Raw genomic sequence first — 17,346 nt, forward strand, 5'->3', positions numbered from 1 at the left:
GGCCAGCTTGCCCTGGGGCTGAGGTGAGAATCCAGGGAAAAATACTGACCCTGGTCTTATCTGGCTTACACTGTGTACTGGCAAAGGGGCTAAATTAGTGTTATCTCTACTGTTTCAATTCTGCTCTTTCCTAATTTTTGAGTGTTTGGCTTTGCCACATAATTGATGTGGTTTAAATCCATGCTTTTGGCACACAATTTCTATAATGAAATTAATACAAGATGTGTAATATTGTCAATAAGAAAATTGCCCAAATATTATCCTGCAAGCAATCAATAGCTTAGGCGTCAATGGCTATTACCAACTATGCTGCCAAATGATACCAAAAAAAAAAAAAAAAAAAAAAATAGAGGCCTCCAAAGACTGACGGCCAACCCAGAGGAGGAATTCTCTCTCTGTCTTCAGTTCCCAGCTGCAGCGTGCTGAAAGGGGCAAGGCAACGGTACAGCTCTGAAACTGTGAAATCTGTCTGTAGCCAATATGATATAACTATAATGTGAATTAACCGACCCCATCTAGTTGTGTAAAGTGATGCTCAATCCATCAGGTGTTTTGACTTCTGGAGGGCTTCAAATGGCTTCCTCCAACACAGCCCACTTGCCCTTTTTCACCCTGAGGGCTTTGCAGGACTGAAGCACCATCAGTGCATCTGTCTCAGGTTTGATTCCTCCCTTGGCACACCTCGTAGGTAGGATTACAGGCTGCTCCTATGGCCTGAGCAGTCCATGCAGGAGGCACATCTGAGAGAGGGGAGCCTACAGCTTCGCTGCTCTCTGCTGTGGGGTGTCAGCACCACGAACCCCAGCTCCCTCGGTGCAGCTACACGTGTCTGTCTTGAGATACAGCTGTAGCTCTACCACCGAGCAGCTGAACAGTCTTTTTCTTTTCCGTGGTCTGGCCACTAGAGAGAGCCATGGTATAAAGTGTGCTGCTCAGAGTCCCTGGGCCCCGCACGCAACACTCAAACTGTCACTGGGGCAAAAAAATTACTTTAAAGGAAAATAAAGCAGTTTTCTGCCACCCCCCTCAACCCCCAAGATTATAGAATCACGGAATGGTTTGGGTTGGAAGGGACCTTAAGGACCATCTAGCTCCAACCCCTTGCCATGGGCAGGGACACCCTCCACTAGAGCAGGTTGCCCAAAGCCCCATCCAACCTGGCCTTGAACACTTCCAGGGATGGGGCATCCACAGCTTCTCTGGGCAATTATAATTTTATTATGTTTTTAAATATATTGTAATTTCTTCATATATTATAATTTTATTATAATTTATCTGTATTAATCCAAGTTTATTTTCAAGCCTGTGTTTTGTTTTTAATTTGCTCTTCATTTCCCAAGGGAGAGGTGGGTTAGGAGGACAAGGGGTAGGCAAACCGGTAAGTATTTCTCCCATCTCTTGTTAATGATATTGGGGCAAAAGATTTCTCACCAGAAGGGACTGGATTGCACACCATGGCTGGCACCAAAACTGAATTAAGTTCACTCATGTGAGGAACATGAAGAAAGCTGATAATACACCCAGTAAATGTGGGGTAGAGGTATTAAAACACCTCCATAAGAGCTGGGAGCCCATTTCCATAGTGCAGAGGTATCAGTGTCTGCTGTAACGGAGTTTTGCCTGAAAGTAAGAGCAGTTTAGTGCAACACAATATTTGAACGCGTTTACCTTGCTGACAGGCTGGGTTGCATCGCTCCAGCCCCGAGCCATGCTCACACAGCTGAATCACTTTGGGGACTGACCCAAAACCTGCACAGAGTTGTGCTTTGCACACATTGACATCACAGGGTGGTCAGTCTTGTGCCATGTGGTACCCAGGGAATAAGATTCAAGGAATAAGCCCCTTCCGATGCTCCCCTTCTTGCCCAGGTTTGTACTGCCTTTATGAATACCCCACTAAACCAGCTACAAAGGTGATCATTCGTATCTAGATTATTTGTTGGTTTATTTCTGCAAGGACTTCCAATCCTCTGATTTTTAGGGTTAGCAGTTCATTTTGAGTGTTTTCTGTTCAAAATTCAAGTCAGTTGGACTGGGTCACGGAGTTTGGTAGCCCACACAGTGAAATCTTCCCTTGTTCCTGGGGATTTTATCTCATTCTCTCCTAGGAAATACTTGTGCTATTTGCACACCTGTAACTCAGCAAATTGGAAGAATATTTAGAGAAGACAAAGCGTTTTCAGCTGAGCAGAAAGTGATTCCTAAATTACAGTGACTGGTCCTGAGGCCCTGGCAAGCAGTACATCCTGGTTTCAAGCAGACATCTTCCCAAGACCAGCCACCAGTATCTGTCCCACAGAGAAGAAAAGACATCCCTTCTTGGCCTACCTGCTTCTGATGGGAGCCGTTGCTGTCAGCCAGGGCCCACAAGAGCACTGGTCTCTTCCCAGCTAAAAGCACAGGAGACCAAGGACAGCAGGGCTAGGAGGGACCAGCTGTTTCAGCGTCCTTAGGGATGAGGTAAGCTGGCACGGACTTGTACTTTTGCACAGCTGAATTAAGTCCTGGCATCAGGAGAGCCAGCTTAGAAGGAGCAAGCACCAGGAGGACCTGGACTTCTGCTGTTGTTGGAGCATTACGGTTCTCCCTGGCAAACAGAGACGTGCCCATCCCGGTTAACTGTACTGCTGCCTTTGGTCCCTCTCATCCCACGGGGATGTCAACAGGACACAGCTGCTGTCAGATCTGCAGTCATGGCCAAACTCTGAGCAGCTGTGGGTGCTCTCTGCCTCAGGTGCTGGAATGATGCATCCCGTTCTCCTGTGGGATGCTCTGTACTGGCTCCTTGTGGTAACAGGGGCAGTCCTGTCTGTGCACAGGACTTGTTTCCTCCACTTGAGGACTTTTCCAGTAGGATGAGCTGGCTGGGTTTGCCAGCAGACTAGAAAATTCACTGAGAAACCCTTGTTCTTGATGCCTCCCTTTGCCTTTGGAGAGGACACTGCCAGCAAGCTCTTCCTTCAGACCTGCCTGCACACTTTACGGTGGGCGTGTTCCCGCATGTTAACATGTACCCTCAGGCTGGCCTTCAGTGGTTCATCAGTTGTGAGTAATTAACAAGTAAATAAAAGCACACAAGTGGAGTGCTCGAGTGGGGGGTGTGTGTCCCTTGACAGGCTGAGCACAACTTCCTGAGACAGTGTCCAGAGTGACAACTGACAGCCAGTACGGGGAGTAAACCTTGTGTACCAGACATCTCATCCTCTCCCCAGACACCACCTTCCCTTGGTAAACCTCCAGTTGTGTGAGTAACTGTTAAAAGTACAAATCAGCGCTTTTCCAGCCTCGCTGGGACAAAGCTCACGCTCCCCAGGTACCCTCTGGTGACATGCACGCGCATGGCCTTACACTGCCTGTACCTGGGGAGGACGAAGAGGGGAGGAAGGCCACAGCACGGAGCACACTGTGGTTAAGTGCCCGTCCCAGCTCCATGTTCAGTCCAGGGAAGGGGACACTGGTGTGCTTCTGCACCGCTCACCTGGGCATAAACCCTCTCAGCGAGACACGCATGTGTTCCTCTGGCTCATAATTAGGTGCTGCACATGTCAACCGTGTTTTAATAAAATTGAAACTGCATCCAAATCTAAAATAGCCAGAAAATAATTGTCCTGTGATGTGGCGTTACGCTGTTTATAAATAGAAATCACGTGGTGGTCCTGGAGCCCCAGCACCAGCTAGGGGGTAGTTGTGTCTGTGTTTGAAGCCTGGCCTCGAAGGGCCATGAGGTGAGTGACCACGGTGGTCAGGATGTCTGGTGTGGGGGAAAGGGCAGGACAGGGGAGACATTACTAAGGCAAAAGCAGTGCCAGGGGAAAGGAGACTTTGTGAAAAGCGAGGTGTCAGTGCTCAGAGCTGCTGCACACCACCACCGCCATGAAACAGGAGCAGGTTTTGGCACTGCCGCTTGGGTGCTCTGGGGTCAGGGAAGCACAGACATCCAACAAATACCCAGCTGCTACACTCAAGTTCTGTGCTTGTTTTAAACTTGGTTTGCAGTCTGATCCGGGGTCTCATTTACTAAATCTCTGTTTTACCATTAACCGCGTCAGGAAGTCTTGCCAGGGTGAAGCAGGATACAGCTGATGGACTCAGCGTGCTGTTCAAGGATCACTGTCTCTGAAAGCACAAATCATGGTGATGGACACATGTACCTCTGAGCTGAGACAACTGCTGGTGCCAGACGTCACTTGTTTTCTAGCAGGATTGCACGAAGGATTGGGATGTAAGGCCTGGTTTTGCTCGTTATTGAGATTGAGAGGAATAGCCTCAGGCATAACCCAAGGTCTCACAAAGCAGAGCGATGCTCTCCACCTCCAGGCAAACTGTAACCCACCAGGCGTCCGGGAAACAAACTGAGAATGGCACATACGTACCACCTGTAGCACAAGTCATTTGCATCTCAGCTACCCCAGTCTGTTTAGGCTTTGGGTTGCTCTGCAGCCATGGTTTGCCTTGTGAACAAGAGGAGCATCAGTTCCAGATAAGAGAATCACGTTTTCCCACCAGCATCTGCTCCCCATGCAAAGTGTGAGCCAACACATGACATGGCTTTGGCTGACCAGGTGGACATGAAAAGCCATTTACCTGCTGTGTGTGAGCACCCCCAGCCTGCAGTTCCTTCCACAGGCAGCCTCTAAGCAGGGCTGAGCCCTCCTAAGCCATGAGCAACACACACGAAAGTCTTTCTGGGCAAGAGTTCCCCATTACACAGCATGGACTTGGGTGGAAGATGAGCACCTGGACATGTGCACAGGTGGGAGATGGCAGCTGCCACCCACAACTCCCACCTTGCAGTGCAGGATGGAGCAGCCCAGTGGGCGGTTAGGCTGGCGGGTACTGAGCAACGCTGACTTCGAGCAGTCTCTGCTGGCTTACCTTCTCTCACGGTTGGAGGATACCTGGGAAACCTGGATCCATCACTAATGGTACAATGGATCACCACCCTTATCTGTACAGTTTGAGAGCTGCATGTGACTTGGAAACCCAGAGATCAGCAGTTCCTCTGATACATCAAAAAAAGAAGGAAAAAAGGCCCCAGGGACTCTTCAATGTCCCTTTTGTGGTTCCCACATACAGCCTTTGTGTGCACATCCCTGCAGCAGGTGAAAGATGCTACTCAGGGCTCCAGCTGGCCCCCCTCCCACCACAGCCTAATGCTGAACCAAGTGCCAAGGCTGGCATGAAAGAAGCCTTTCAAAGAAAACAGACCAACCCAGTCACTTCAGACAAGAGGCTGCAATAAATTGTAAGTTGGCAGGGCTCTTGGCTCTTCCGAGTGCCCTGTTTTTACAACCAGGCTCTTCCACTGCTGGCCTGTCCTAGCATTTTTAATTTTCTGTTTTGCTGGTCCCCACCCCCACTCCCTGCTAATACCTGAGGGACTCCGAGATGGAGTTGCCAGGAGGTACAGAAGATGTCAAGGCATTTGAAAGCACTGGGGTAGTGCTGTGACGCAGCCCCTAACCAAGCCCAAACTGCACTCGGCTGGAGTCAGAGCGCTCCTGCGCCAACCCAGCCCCTGGCCCACGCAGGACAGCCTCGTGCACCCAGCAGCGGCGTGTGAAAGGGCGCTCTGCTCCCCCGCACAATGGTTATACTGGGCAAGCAGAGGGAAATGAGTAAGCAAACATTTAAGAAAGGTTTGAAGTTTGGACTCAAGATCTGGCGTTTGTATTTAGTAACCTCCCGTTTCTTTTAGTGTGTTCTGTCACCAACTGAATTTGTGACATGGAAATGGCTTCGTGTGTGCTCACGTTTGAGCTGCATGTGGCTCCATCCTCAGCTGATGCCTTTGAAGACGTCAGTCCCAGGGCATTCACAGTGCTTCCTTTTTGCCTTCCATCCCCCCAACTGTAGGTGTGAGTTGTTCTTGGGAAGCTTCAAGCAGGCTTTTTGCAAACTAAAAAGCCATGTTAACAAAAAAGAAAAAAAAAAGTATCCTACCCTTGCAAATAATTACATTGCTTTATTTTTCAGTATCACACTCTCAGGAAATGAAACAGTCCAGATCCTTTCCAAGATATTACACAGCTTTTTTTCCATCTCTGGCCACAAACTAATCAAGTTAAATATAAATTTGTTGTTTTGCTACATCTATTACAGTGGAAGAAAACAATTATTGGTAGAAGCAGCTAAGCTCCAGCAGCCAAGGGTGGAACGAAGCGTTGTTTTCTCCTGCTCTTGTGCAACCCACTTCAGTGTTCCCAGAAAAGCACGCGGAGGGACAGAAGGATGTGGTGGATAACAAAATACAGCGTTTATTGAACAAAATGGGGCAAGGCAATGTTCCCTTTACATTCAATGAGAATTCATGAAAATGAAGCAAAACATGCTATACACACACAGACATGATACTTTGGTTAAATGTCATTCAGAAGTTATGCCAAACCTGATAAAATTATAGAGTGAACAGTCAAAAATAAGATAAAAAACTAGGCTTGCATAGACAGATTATTGTCAGTGCGCACTTTATATTTAAGGATTAGCTGTTGCAATGCAGTGTATGCTTGCGGCTCTGAAGAATTTAAGCCTTCTGACTAATCCATCTCATCACATGGCTAATATTTAGATTCAACAGGCTGACAGTTTATCCTGGAGAGCTAAATGAGACAATTGCAGTTATTTCTGAGGCAGTTAACTATATGGCAGTGCACAGATGCAGGTGGAGACACACCGTGGAGTCTACTTAGAGTGAACACTGATACAGTGGAACTTGTTTACTGTAAAGTAGAAAAATACTCATTTGCGTGTGCCACTGTCCTCTCTGGGACTCTCCTGGAAGAGCCCAAACTGCACAGCTAAGCCTTGCCCTGTGTTACTCACGGGGAAGAGGTGGCTGATGATATCTCCAGCCCAGAAGCTGAGGGCAGTGCAGCTTCTCAACACAAAACCTGCGTCCTGCAGCCTGTCCTGGGCATAGCAGTCCAAGCGGCACTTGCGGGCAGCACAGCCAGAGCAGATTTACACGGCCAGAAGTGTGCTGCGGCACGTATTTTAAAGAGTATAGTAAACTGGGATCTCTGTAGGTTTATGCCTGTCCTCCGAAACAAAAAAAAGACACAAGGTGGCCGTGCTATACTTCATGCGAGGGGCACTGGTGTGCCTCTGCGCTCTATCCCACACCCACCTGCCAAAACTAAGCACTGAGCATCTTGAGAGAGTGGGGCAAAACCAACACTGTCCGTCAGCTGGGGATGGATACAGGGCAGAGTAACCCTCAACGTCAGCCCCAGACAGTGACGCCCTCCCTGACATCGCTGCCAGGAGCAGGACAGCAGAGAGCTCGGTCGCCCATCAGTCCCTGCTATGAGCTGTGCTTCATTTCCTCTTGCATCCCTCACAGCCTTGCAGCATCAGCGCTGCCCGGAGGAACGGCAGGAGCAATCTGCTTGGGGTGACAGACACCCAGGAGATCATTCCGTGTAAGAAGCGATGAGTTTCATGGACTGGCTGCACTAGATTACAAGAGTGTAAACTAAGTAGGGGAATCCTCACACTGTCTCCAAGTACTCCCCTTTATATATAAATTAGCAATCCACAGTTAGTTTGCATACAGGTTAATATGAATTAAAATAAAATCCTTGATAATAAAAATATATAATATACACATTGATCAATAGCAATAAACTGAATGAAAACACCAGAATGTAACAGTGGCTGTAATTTGGCACAAAAAATGCACAAAGGTCTAGCACTGTAAAAATCCCTTTATTTTCGCCCCTAAGAGAATGTTATTAATCCTGATTCAAATCCTGACAGGTGGGAATGCAGAGATATAAAAATACTGTACATACAAGATCCCTTTTACAGAGTGAAGCAGACTGCAGCATTTGTAGCTTCTGTCCTTCCTCCCCAAGGGGAGAAATTCAATGATGAGACTTCATCTATCCCCTAACAGCTGCTGTTTTCCCACCCCCACTAAGTTCAAATCCATGAAGTTCTTTTAAAAAAAGATGAGATTAGCCTGTCGGGTCTATCCACGTGACCACCACCGCTTCGCACTGCAGGAAGCTGTACAGTCCACATTAAGACAGTGTTTCATAGCAAGGTGACTCAGATCAGCCTGAAGACATCGAGTATCCCTGCATGTAAGGCACGATCACTCGGGTTCGCCCAACCTCTCTTCTGCAGACCATTGTGCTTCGGACGGAGACGAGGAGGTGGCGAGAGCTCTTGCTGGTGAGGTGTGCCTACTACGGAGATTAGGAAGTGCCAGGATTTCATGGTGATGAATTTTCCACATGGTGCCTGTTGCCTTGTTTATGCACAGAGTCAGAAAGGGACGCAAGACCTGAATGACCTGGGCAAGGGTCTCAGCAAGGGCTCCGACATGCTATTAAATCCAGAGCAAAACTACAGGCAAAGCTACTGAAACTTGGCAAGAGAAGACAAGGAAAAAATAAAGTTACTTCAACATTTTTCTGTCATAGAAAGGAAATACTGCTCTGATTGTTTCTTTTTAAAAGATCAACTTCATTGTGCCTCTTTCCAGGGACACACAAGCAAGGTGCTGATTTTGCATCTCGCCTACACAGCTGCATCTTCTTGACTCTCAGCAGAACGGTGGCTGCTGAGCCCGAAGATGAATTGGTTGCTTGTTCATCCATGATCTTAACTCTTGTTGACTTCAATGGGACCATGGAATCCCTTTCCAAAAGTGGTTAGCAAACATACAAGTCCGGTTGCAACCTTTGCCTCAGGAAGTCTCTAACCTGCTGACTGCATGAGGCCCACACAGGATATTAGAAGAACAACCGCTCTGTTTATACCTCATTTATTACATGCTTTCCTCGGCTACCATTTGTAGCATTTCCCCCCTCTCTGGAGACAGCTGTCAGCCCCTTCTAACAAAATCTCAGGGCTCCCTTTTCACAAGGGCTACAGAAAAATAAAACGGGAGGAGAAACACTTGCAAGGGACAGCAAGTGAATAAAAAGGTAAGGACTAGAGCAAAGCAGCCCATAAAGCATTCAGTGCTCCCTGAAGGCATGCAAGGAAGCAGCAGATGCTCCTGGGATCCTTCCCTTGGGCTCTCATCTCTTGGTGCCATGGCTGGAGAGCTTGGCTGGCTTGAGGAGGCCATTAAGGAGATCCTGCAGCTCCACAGAATAGGTACTGAGGTGTTCACACACTTTACCCAGCTTCCAGACAAAATCAACCGGAGTTTTCTCCCATATAATTTCCACTCGCTCCCATTGAAGTCAAGAACTTGGATACTACTAAGCATGCCTCCTGAATTAACAGGTTCTTCAAATGTCAGCAGGCTCAGGGCCTTCGTGACTTTTCTGATTAAAGACAGACAGAAGCCGCATCAGCCAGCTGCAGCACAGGAAAGCCCATCGCAGCCAGCTACAGAGGCCCAGGGAGCACTGAATGCCCCGCCGGCGATCTCCCCTTGCCTTGTGCAGAGGGTGACCATTTTTCCCCATGCACAGCGAGAACAAAGCACAACCACTTTCTGATTTGGCAGGGTTTTCCCCCACCCGGTTTTCACAAGTGCACCAGATGATACAAGCAGCCGGGCCTGGACTAGGGTATTTGTAGAAAGTATTAGTTCATAAAACCCCACCAGGCATCCATTTCACAATAAATACTCTGATGGCAACAGAGGGGAAAAACCCATGGAAAAAAATGGCATTTTTAGCAGTAGAAATTTTGACTGTTACATGAAATACAAAAATAAATCTTTACAAAATAAAATAATTGCAGACGAGGTTGCCACATTGGCCCAAGTTATCAAATAAAAAAAAAAATACAGTCTATGTTGTTTTTTTCCAGATCCTTTAAAACAACATTAACACTTCTGAATGGACAGAGATGGAACTAGAAGAGGGAACAAGGCAAGGACAATAAAATCTAGCCGCTGGCTGGGATATTTCCTGAGAAGCAGCAGCAAGCAAGAGCTCGCGAGTCACTTAAGGGTTCATGCAGGTGAGCAAGCTCACGGTCTGGAAGCAAGGGTAGGCAGCTAACGGGATGCTGCCAATGCACAAAGTCCTATGTTACAGAACTTTTGGCTAGTGTTTGCCTGGAGCAGAGGTCTGTCAGGGGTTAACTGGTTCTTCACAGGTAGTGAAGGTAGGAAGAACAGCCAACAGCCAGTGGGGGTAGGAGATGGGTTTCTTGAGTTGCTGGTCAAGGCAAGGCAAGGGATTATGCTGTGATATTAAAGATGTCCTTGCAACTTAGGTGACGAAGGTGCCCTGTCTTCCTAGTGATTTGCCTCAGTAACTATCCTGACCAAGGACAACAGCCAAGGGTAAAGCCTTACAGCTGCCTTGGAGCTTGAATTGTGCATCAGCACAAGAGCAGAGAGCCAAAATCTCTTCCGATTTCCTATCGGTGCTCTATACCAGCATGTGCTCTCCACAGAGCTCTACAGAGCTGTCCGGCCACTTGCCCAGGCAGACTGGTGATGAGGGTGAGTCACAGATCTGCCTCCCTCCTCAGCAGAGCTGCAGCTGCCAGCAGAAGGCGAAGGACAGACTCGGGGTCGGGCAATAAGGAAGCTGGGCTGCAGCGGCAATGCAGCCACGCTTTGCTGCTGTGAACTAGACTGCCAAATGAATAACCAGCCTGGACTGGATGAACAAAGTCCGAGCCAGTGTCCAGATGCTTGGTTCTGCAGTTTAAAAATGCACTTGAAAAAATGGAAAAAAATATTAACAAGATAAAAGAACTGAAATGAGAGGAGGCCAAGGGAAATGGCTACTTGTTTGTGCAAGAGAAGAATGGTTTTTAAATAGCAGAGGAAAAACAAGCCATCAAATGGAAAAAAAAAAATCACTGCATGGGCAAATCTATACAGACAACTTATTCTCACAGACCCTCCTATGCTCTAGAGAGCAATAGTTTTATCCTGACTGGAGTCTGCCTGGGGTGCTGGACAGGAGCAGCGTAGAGGGGAGGCAGTCAGCACAGACACTGTGTGGACTGTTCGGCATTCTGCGTCTAGCTCAGAGTTGTCTGTAACAGTAGATGTAGGATTCAGCGCTCAATGCCCATATGGCCCTCCTTCAGTCCCACGTCTCCAAGACATATGCAGGTTCACACACAAGCTACTGTACTCAAGTGCATCAGCAACAGAGCTAGGAGTTACTGTAGTTCCTACTTGGCTTCAGTGAAATTCCTTGGCTTCTACCACACCAAAGCTCAAAGCAGGTGACCACAGAGATCCCTTCAGGCATTTAAATCTGCTTGTGTGATTCTTCCCAATCCACAACTCACAGCTTCATCAACTCCCTGGCATGTCTTAAAAGTCATGCACGCAAGGTCTAATTTCAGCTGAAATTGTATTTCCTCTTAACTGTTCTATCCTATATCTTGGAGCTGAATGCCTTCTTACACACTCTACCCAAATTGCTGGAAACCCTAGTAAGAAATACAGCGGTTAAGAAATTTTGTTCTATTAGCAATTTCTTCCTCACTATTCCCAGGTTCTGGCTTTCGCTGGTGTACATTACGAAGACAGTCTCTCCTTTCTGCAAGCTAGCTTGACTCTGTCAGGTTGGCTCAGCTGTCTTATCCAGCACAGGAAGAAACACATTTCCTCTTGTAACTCTCTTTGCTAAGTCATCCTAACAGGGAAAGGACTTGTACTTCTGATGTTCTGCTGCATTGCCATAATCCAACTCATTTCTTGGATTTTCCTCCCTGTTGTATGTGCATGCCTATTTGTCAAAGCTCCCAGCCAAAGCTTAAAAATAAGAGGAAAGACTCAAAACAATCTAAGAGGGAGCTGTTAAATCAGCTAGTGGATTCACACAGCTCAGTGGCGGCTAGATTATACTGCACTGCTGAAGTGATCACACAGGAGTAAGAAATTGAAACAAGTGTTCCTTATTAATATGATGACACTTAAAGAGGAGATCCTGGGAGTGGAGGGTGTACCTCCCATTGGGTAAAGAATCAAGAAAATTGCCTGGCAAATCCAGTAATGTTTGCTACAGAACAGTCAGTACCAAAGCAAAGGCTAGCACAGTTTACTGCTTCCTACGGGAACCTGGAAAGCAAAACAGAAAGAAAAAAAATCTGTAAGGACAGATCCTGATGAGGAAAATACTACCTGCAGTCATCTTTGATTTGTCCTGCCCTCTTGGATGTCCGTGTGACTTCCAGGGTACTGGTAAAGTCAGATGGCAAAAGGGGAACTGCCCGTCACTTTATGCAAGCAAAAGGAAGGACAGGTCCACAAGACAGGCAGGCATTTGCATTTCTTCTAGGCTGTGAACAGCACTGCAACCACATTTCACAATCTCACTGAAGAAAATGTGACAAAACTGTCCACGTTTAAGTCACAATCAGTGGAGTTGGAAGAAATCTGAGCAACTGAGTCAAACTCCGGCTGCCCCCTTCCCCCTGCAGAGACTCTATACAGATAACTCAGACAACTGGCACTTGGATTTAAAAAAATGGGGAGGGTGACCCTAACCACACTGCTCTTGTGCCTAGCGATTTCAGGAAACGAGCCAACAAAGCAGTGTGGAGATGCTACAGGAACAAAACAAGCCTGTTCTCAGGACAAGCTCTGCCTGATCATCCCATCCACCAGCCAGACAGGTGAAACTGTGAGGTTTTGTCTTGTATTGGATTGTTTGATACTAGTGAGTCACCTGAAATCCATCATGTCATTGTCTTCATGTTATTTCTCCTTCATTTGCTGCCTGGATTTACAGTCATTCATCATTAAGAAATCACAGAGGACAAGCAGGGAGCAGTTTGACAAACTCAAGGCAAACCTGTTCAGTTTTTTAATCTCTCAGCCCGCTCAGCAAATAGAACTTGAACACTGAATAGCATCACCTGCCTGCTGGGGCAATAATAGCCATTCCTCCTCTCTATTAGCACCCCTCTTTCGAACATCCTGTCCTGCAGGCTGGTTATTTGAGGAAAACAGCCCACAATAACCCAAGTGCTGGAGCAACCATGGGCTTGATCCTACCTTTAGGAGAGTGCTCAGGTCTGGGGGTCTGGCGCAAGGGGCTGGGCTGGCTTGTGTAATATCGAGCATGTTCAAAGTCATCGAGGACAGGCTGTGACCTGCTAAGCACAGTGAGAAAAAAAGTGTTGGGGAAAAAACCTCAATGGCATAACAGCGTGGCAAAAGCAACATTTCAGCTGCCTGGTCTGTCCCTGTCAGTTTGATACAAACTGTGGTTGGCCCAGACTTCCCACCTGCAGACCACCTCCTCTGCACACTGCCTGTTGCTACTTCCACGGTGAGAAATGCGCAGTATTTACTACTACTCCTTATGGACCACTTTCATTTAACAATGGTTTCACATCGTCAGGAAACAAAGAATTTCCATTATGAAGCTTGATGCAAACCCCGCTCAAAAGAGTGACATTTTGAAGTGTTTAATGCTTGCACAGTTTTAACTCCAGAATATTTTCACAGGATCTCTCTCAGTCTCCATCTGCACATCTCATTTGTTGTTTCTTTCACAAATTCAACAAGAATTTCTAGGCTTATACCTGGATTAGAAATCAAAGCCACTGGGGTTGCTTCCAGGGATCGTTCCCTCATGAGGAGCATCAGGCCAGGGTACCAAGTGACTCAAGAGCAGCACTGGGCTACAGCACGTTCCCATCAGCTCTGGAGTGAGGTACCCCAAAGCACAACATACTTGGTTGCAGAGAGGTGTCCACACACAGCAGCAGGAGCAGTGTACAGGGCTTAACTGGGGAGCAGGAACCCAAGGGAGCAGCTGTGTAAATGCATCATGATTACTCCTTCCTGCCCAGAGATGACATTTGGTTTCACATCCCCAGAAGCTCTTTAACCCTCTCAATGCTCCTCTGTCATTTAACAAATGTCACTGCACAAGCTCATCAATCTCCGTCAGCACCAAGCAGAGACACCGATAGGACAAATGCCACGAGCACAGCGAGTGACGCACGTCACTGAACACCTCACGAGCTCTATGCCCTCCATCTCTTCTCAGTGCTAACACCTCTGCTCTCTACCAAGCCCCTTGTGGGTGGGTCAGGCTGGTCACCCCCCAACTCCTCCTTAGGACTCAGCTCCCGAGTAGCTTCCTGACTGCATTTCCCCATTTTTAATAGCCAGTTCAAGCTCACCTTGAAGACCTGTCGCCTTTGTGTCGCTGAGTTTCAGGCCCTTCTTTTGACCTTGAGCGTGTGGACTCGCTTGCATCATGCTGATAGGAAGAAAGGAAAGCAGTTCATCTGCATGCCTTGCAAGACACCAGCCAGCACGTTGAGGCTGCCACAGCTCCATGCAGTCCTTTCGTGCATCAGTTTATACACACAACTAGCTACAGCCAGACACGTGCAAACGGCAGCATCCGAACTAGTTTTCAGTAAATGAAAGTCAGCCTTGCTGAGCCAAACTCAATTTTTGTTCTAAATATGAGACAGTGCTGGGGGACTCGTCCCAATGCTGGGGTCGAACGCAGTCAGTGTGTAATGACTGTGCGCATGGCTGGGCGGAGCACGAGGGACCAGCTGCATGCAGCTGTGCTCCTGCAACCGCTCAAACACAGTAAGAGGGCTGAAAACATCAGAGCTACCTCCAACTGGCCCCAAGATTAACACAACACCCCCTTTAGCGCCTTACCAGTGCAGACCCTGAAATCTGTTTCCTATCACCCTCCACATCGGCTAGGCAAGCCTCTCTAGTATTACTAATAGAAAAACCTAGGCTTGATACACTCCATACTTTCACTATAGAGCCAATTTTATCATGAAGCAGAATGACAACTCAACAGCTGCATTGTCCTTATACCTGCAGCACACAAACAGAACCAACTACTGCTTTTATTGCTACAGTCAGGATTTCAGCAGAGGGAACGTTGGGCACCAGGAGGACTGAAAGCGCCTGAGGGTGGCCACAAGGCGCTGTGACATCTAGCACCAATCTCCAAGGCTTACCTTGCTTGGCACTGAAGCCAAAGAGCATCTAACCAAGGAGGTAGCTCCAAAGGCTTGGGAAGCAGCTGAATAACAGGCAGCAAGACCCTTCAGATGCAAGGGTCCGCATCATTCCTTTTGCTCTCACCACACCCCCTCACTTCCCTCTGGAAATGGGAATAACATTATAGCACTTCATTTGTGGCACCTCCTGAAGCTTGACATACCTTCCAGTCTTGATCATGCCTCCTCTTTTCAAAGGAAGACTTTTCTCTCTCCTTCCCTTTCTTGAAAGCCTTTTTCTCCTCAGCCATCAAGAGTCGGGCAATTTCCTAGAAGGGAAAACACAGAGAGTGTGTCAGACTGTATTACTGCTCTTCTGGGTTTGAGTTTGTTTAAACACTTTCCTACAGACAGCTGCTGAATGGGAAGGGTGCAAAGCCAGGATTCCACCCATCTGCAATCAGAAATCAAGTGACAGAGCAGAATTAAGACTGACTACACGCAGCATGCCCAGTGGATCCCCGATTTGCCAGAACTGCATCTGCAGAGCCTTTCTGCCCTTTATCCCTTTTCCTTCAATGGGGAGGGAGGGTGTGTTCATCTCACAGCATCTCTGATCGTCTCCCGTGGGGCTCGGTTACAAGAGATGCTCATACACAGCCATGAACTTCCTTCCTCTGCCACGGTTGCAACAGAGCAACTCCTTGCTTGGCCAGCCCGAGCACGCACGTGAGAACCAGCTAGGTGCAAACCCCACTGGAGCCCTGCGCTTCCCCTACAAGGGGGGGAACTAACAACTACAGGGTCAGAGGAGACAAGTGGGGTTTAGCAGTTTCCACAAGTAAAGGAATACCACAAATGTCTGACTTCATGCTCACCTCGTCTTGGGCTACTTGAGCTGCCTTTTGATCTGCCTCGTTAGCCTGGAAAAAAAAAGGGGGGGGGGGGGGGCGGCACGTGGTAAAAAACAGAGACAAGAGTAACACTTCTGAATTATTCATACCTGTTAACCTACTGGGCAGGGCAAGTAGGTGCCCATACAAATACACTACCGTCCTCCCCAAATATACTTAGCTAGCTCAATACTTGCCTCACAACCCAACACCAAACTGTCGTTGCAGCTTTTCAGCTGAGCTTTGCCCTCCTGTATTTGCCATTGCCCACCCAGCTGCCCTCTCTCTCAAAGATGGGCACTGGCCTGTCTTACTTCTGGGCTGATCACACTGACTACACACCATCTTTACCTGCCTGGAAACCTTCATTTAATATCACTCTGCTTCGATCATTTAATTTTTGGGTGTTATTTCAGAAAAATAGAGCTCCACTGGCTGGATGCCAGCTATCGCTCTGTGTGCGTATGTATGGGAGACAAAGGTAATTACCAGAATGCAGTTACAAGATCTTAGGTCTTAAAGTCACTATCACATATATAAAAGCTTTGCAAATTAAAGTTGTCATTGCTGGCTACCTTGGCTCCTTCGAGTTGACTAACGCACCCTCTCTACTTACCAGGAGCTCTTCCTCCTGCAGCTTCCGAGCAATCTCTGCATCAGACAACTCCTGTTCCCTTCGGGGTGTATCATACATGGCTTGGTTCGTCCCCCTCAGCTTAGTGCCTAAAGAATTGTGGGAGAAAACAATCAACTCAACCATCTTCCAAATGCTTTTGTAAGGAAATCCTCACCATCTCCCCACTCAAGGCAAGCAGAGACCACGACTGCGTACCTGCCAGACTGCTGGTCTGAGAGCACCTTCAGCTGAGGTGCAGCACACACCTTAGATATTTCTATATGCATAGAGAAACCTCCCTGATACATCACATCTTATATGACAAATGCAACTATATGGCTGAAGAGGCCATGTCCCCTGAAGCAGTCTTTGCTGACACAGCAATGCTAACAAAGGAATTGTAATTTTTCATACTCTGCATCGATACAGCCACACTGACAAAACAGCCCAACATCTGCTACGAGCACAGCAGAGTCTGCGAACACACCGCTGGAGCGGCACAGGCTGCGAAGGTTGCCTGGGACAGGCTCACACGAGGTTTCAGACCATTGCTTCCTTGGGCTGACCCATGAACTCATGGTGAGAAAACAGCCAAGTAAACATTTTTGAAGTTCATACAAGGTTCAGTTCTTGCTTTGAGTACAGGCTCCTGTACAGTATTACCTCTATGGGGAATAAAAGTAAATTTCCAGGAATTGTTTGCTGGCCAGCCCGAGGCTGAGCTTTCTTCACACGCTGATCAGTGCCAGGCTTCATTTGCTCAGAAGACAACAAACGTTCCTTCCACGTCACTTCTGCCCAGCCTCAGGGGAGCACAGAGCCCACCATGACCACGGCCCACAGGAACAGGATGTGAGCTTCTGGCTATTTTGACTCAATATGATGGGATACTGAGTCACTTGGATCCACATTGTATCAGAACAAATCACAACCTACTGATTATATATATTATACAGAGATCTG

The 17,346-nt window shown here is 47.6% G+C and overlaps 1 protein-coding gene across 3 annotated transcripts in view; it reads right to left on the reverse strand.

Annotated features, from left to right (window-relative positions):
- Positions 1 to 6,232: 6,232 nt before the first annotated feature.
- The window catches only part of CCDC50 (coiled-coil domain containing 50), a 42,988-nt gene continuing 31,874 nt past the window's right edge, over positions 6,233 to 17,346 (reverse strand). For 2 of the 3 annotated variants that reach the window (XM_054835041.1, XM_054835042.1), the window contains 6 exons: positions 16,384 to 16,490; positions 15,753 to 15,797; positions 15,099 to 15,203; positions 14,080 to 14,159; positions 12,941 to 13,038; positions 6,233 to 12,001 (listed from right to left, as the gene is read on the reverse strand). In XM_054835041.1, coding sequence (XP_054691016.1) covers positions 11,982 to 12,001; positions 12,941 to 13,038; positions 14,080 to 14,159; positions 15,099 to 15,203; positions 15,753 to 15,797; positions 16,384 to 16,490 — 455 coding nt within the window. In that variant the 3' untranslated portion in view covers positions 6,233 to 11,981. Of the gene's footprint in view, positions 12,002 to 12,940; positions 13,042 to 14,079; positions 14,160 to 15,098; positions 15,204 to 15,752; positions 15,798 to 16,383; positions 16,491 to 17,346 lie in introns of all 3 variants that reach the window. The other variant, XM_054835040.1, reaches the window with a different exon arrangement.

Source organism: Grus americana, chromosome 9 (genome assembly GCF_028858705.1).
Source record: "Grus americana isolate bGruAme1 chromosome 9, bGruAme1.mat, whole genome shotgun sequence".
Classification (NCBI taxonomy): domain Eukaryota; kingdom Metazoa; phylum Chordata; class Aves; order Gruiformes; family Gruidae; genus Grus; species Grus americana.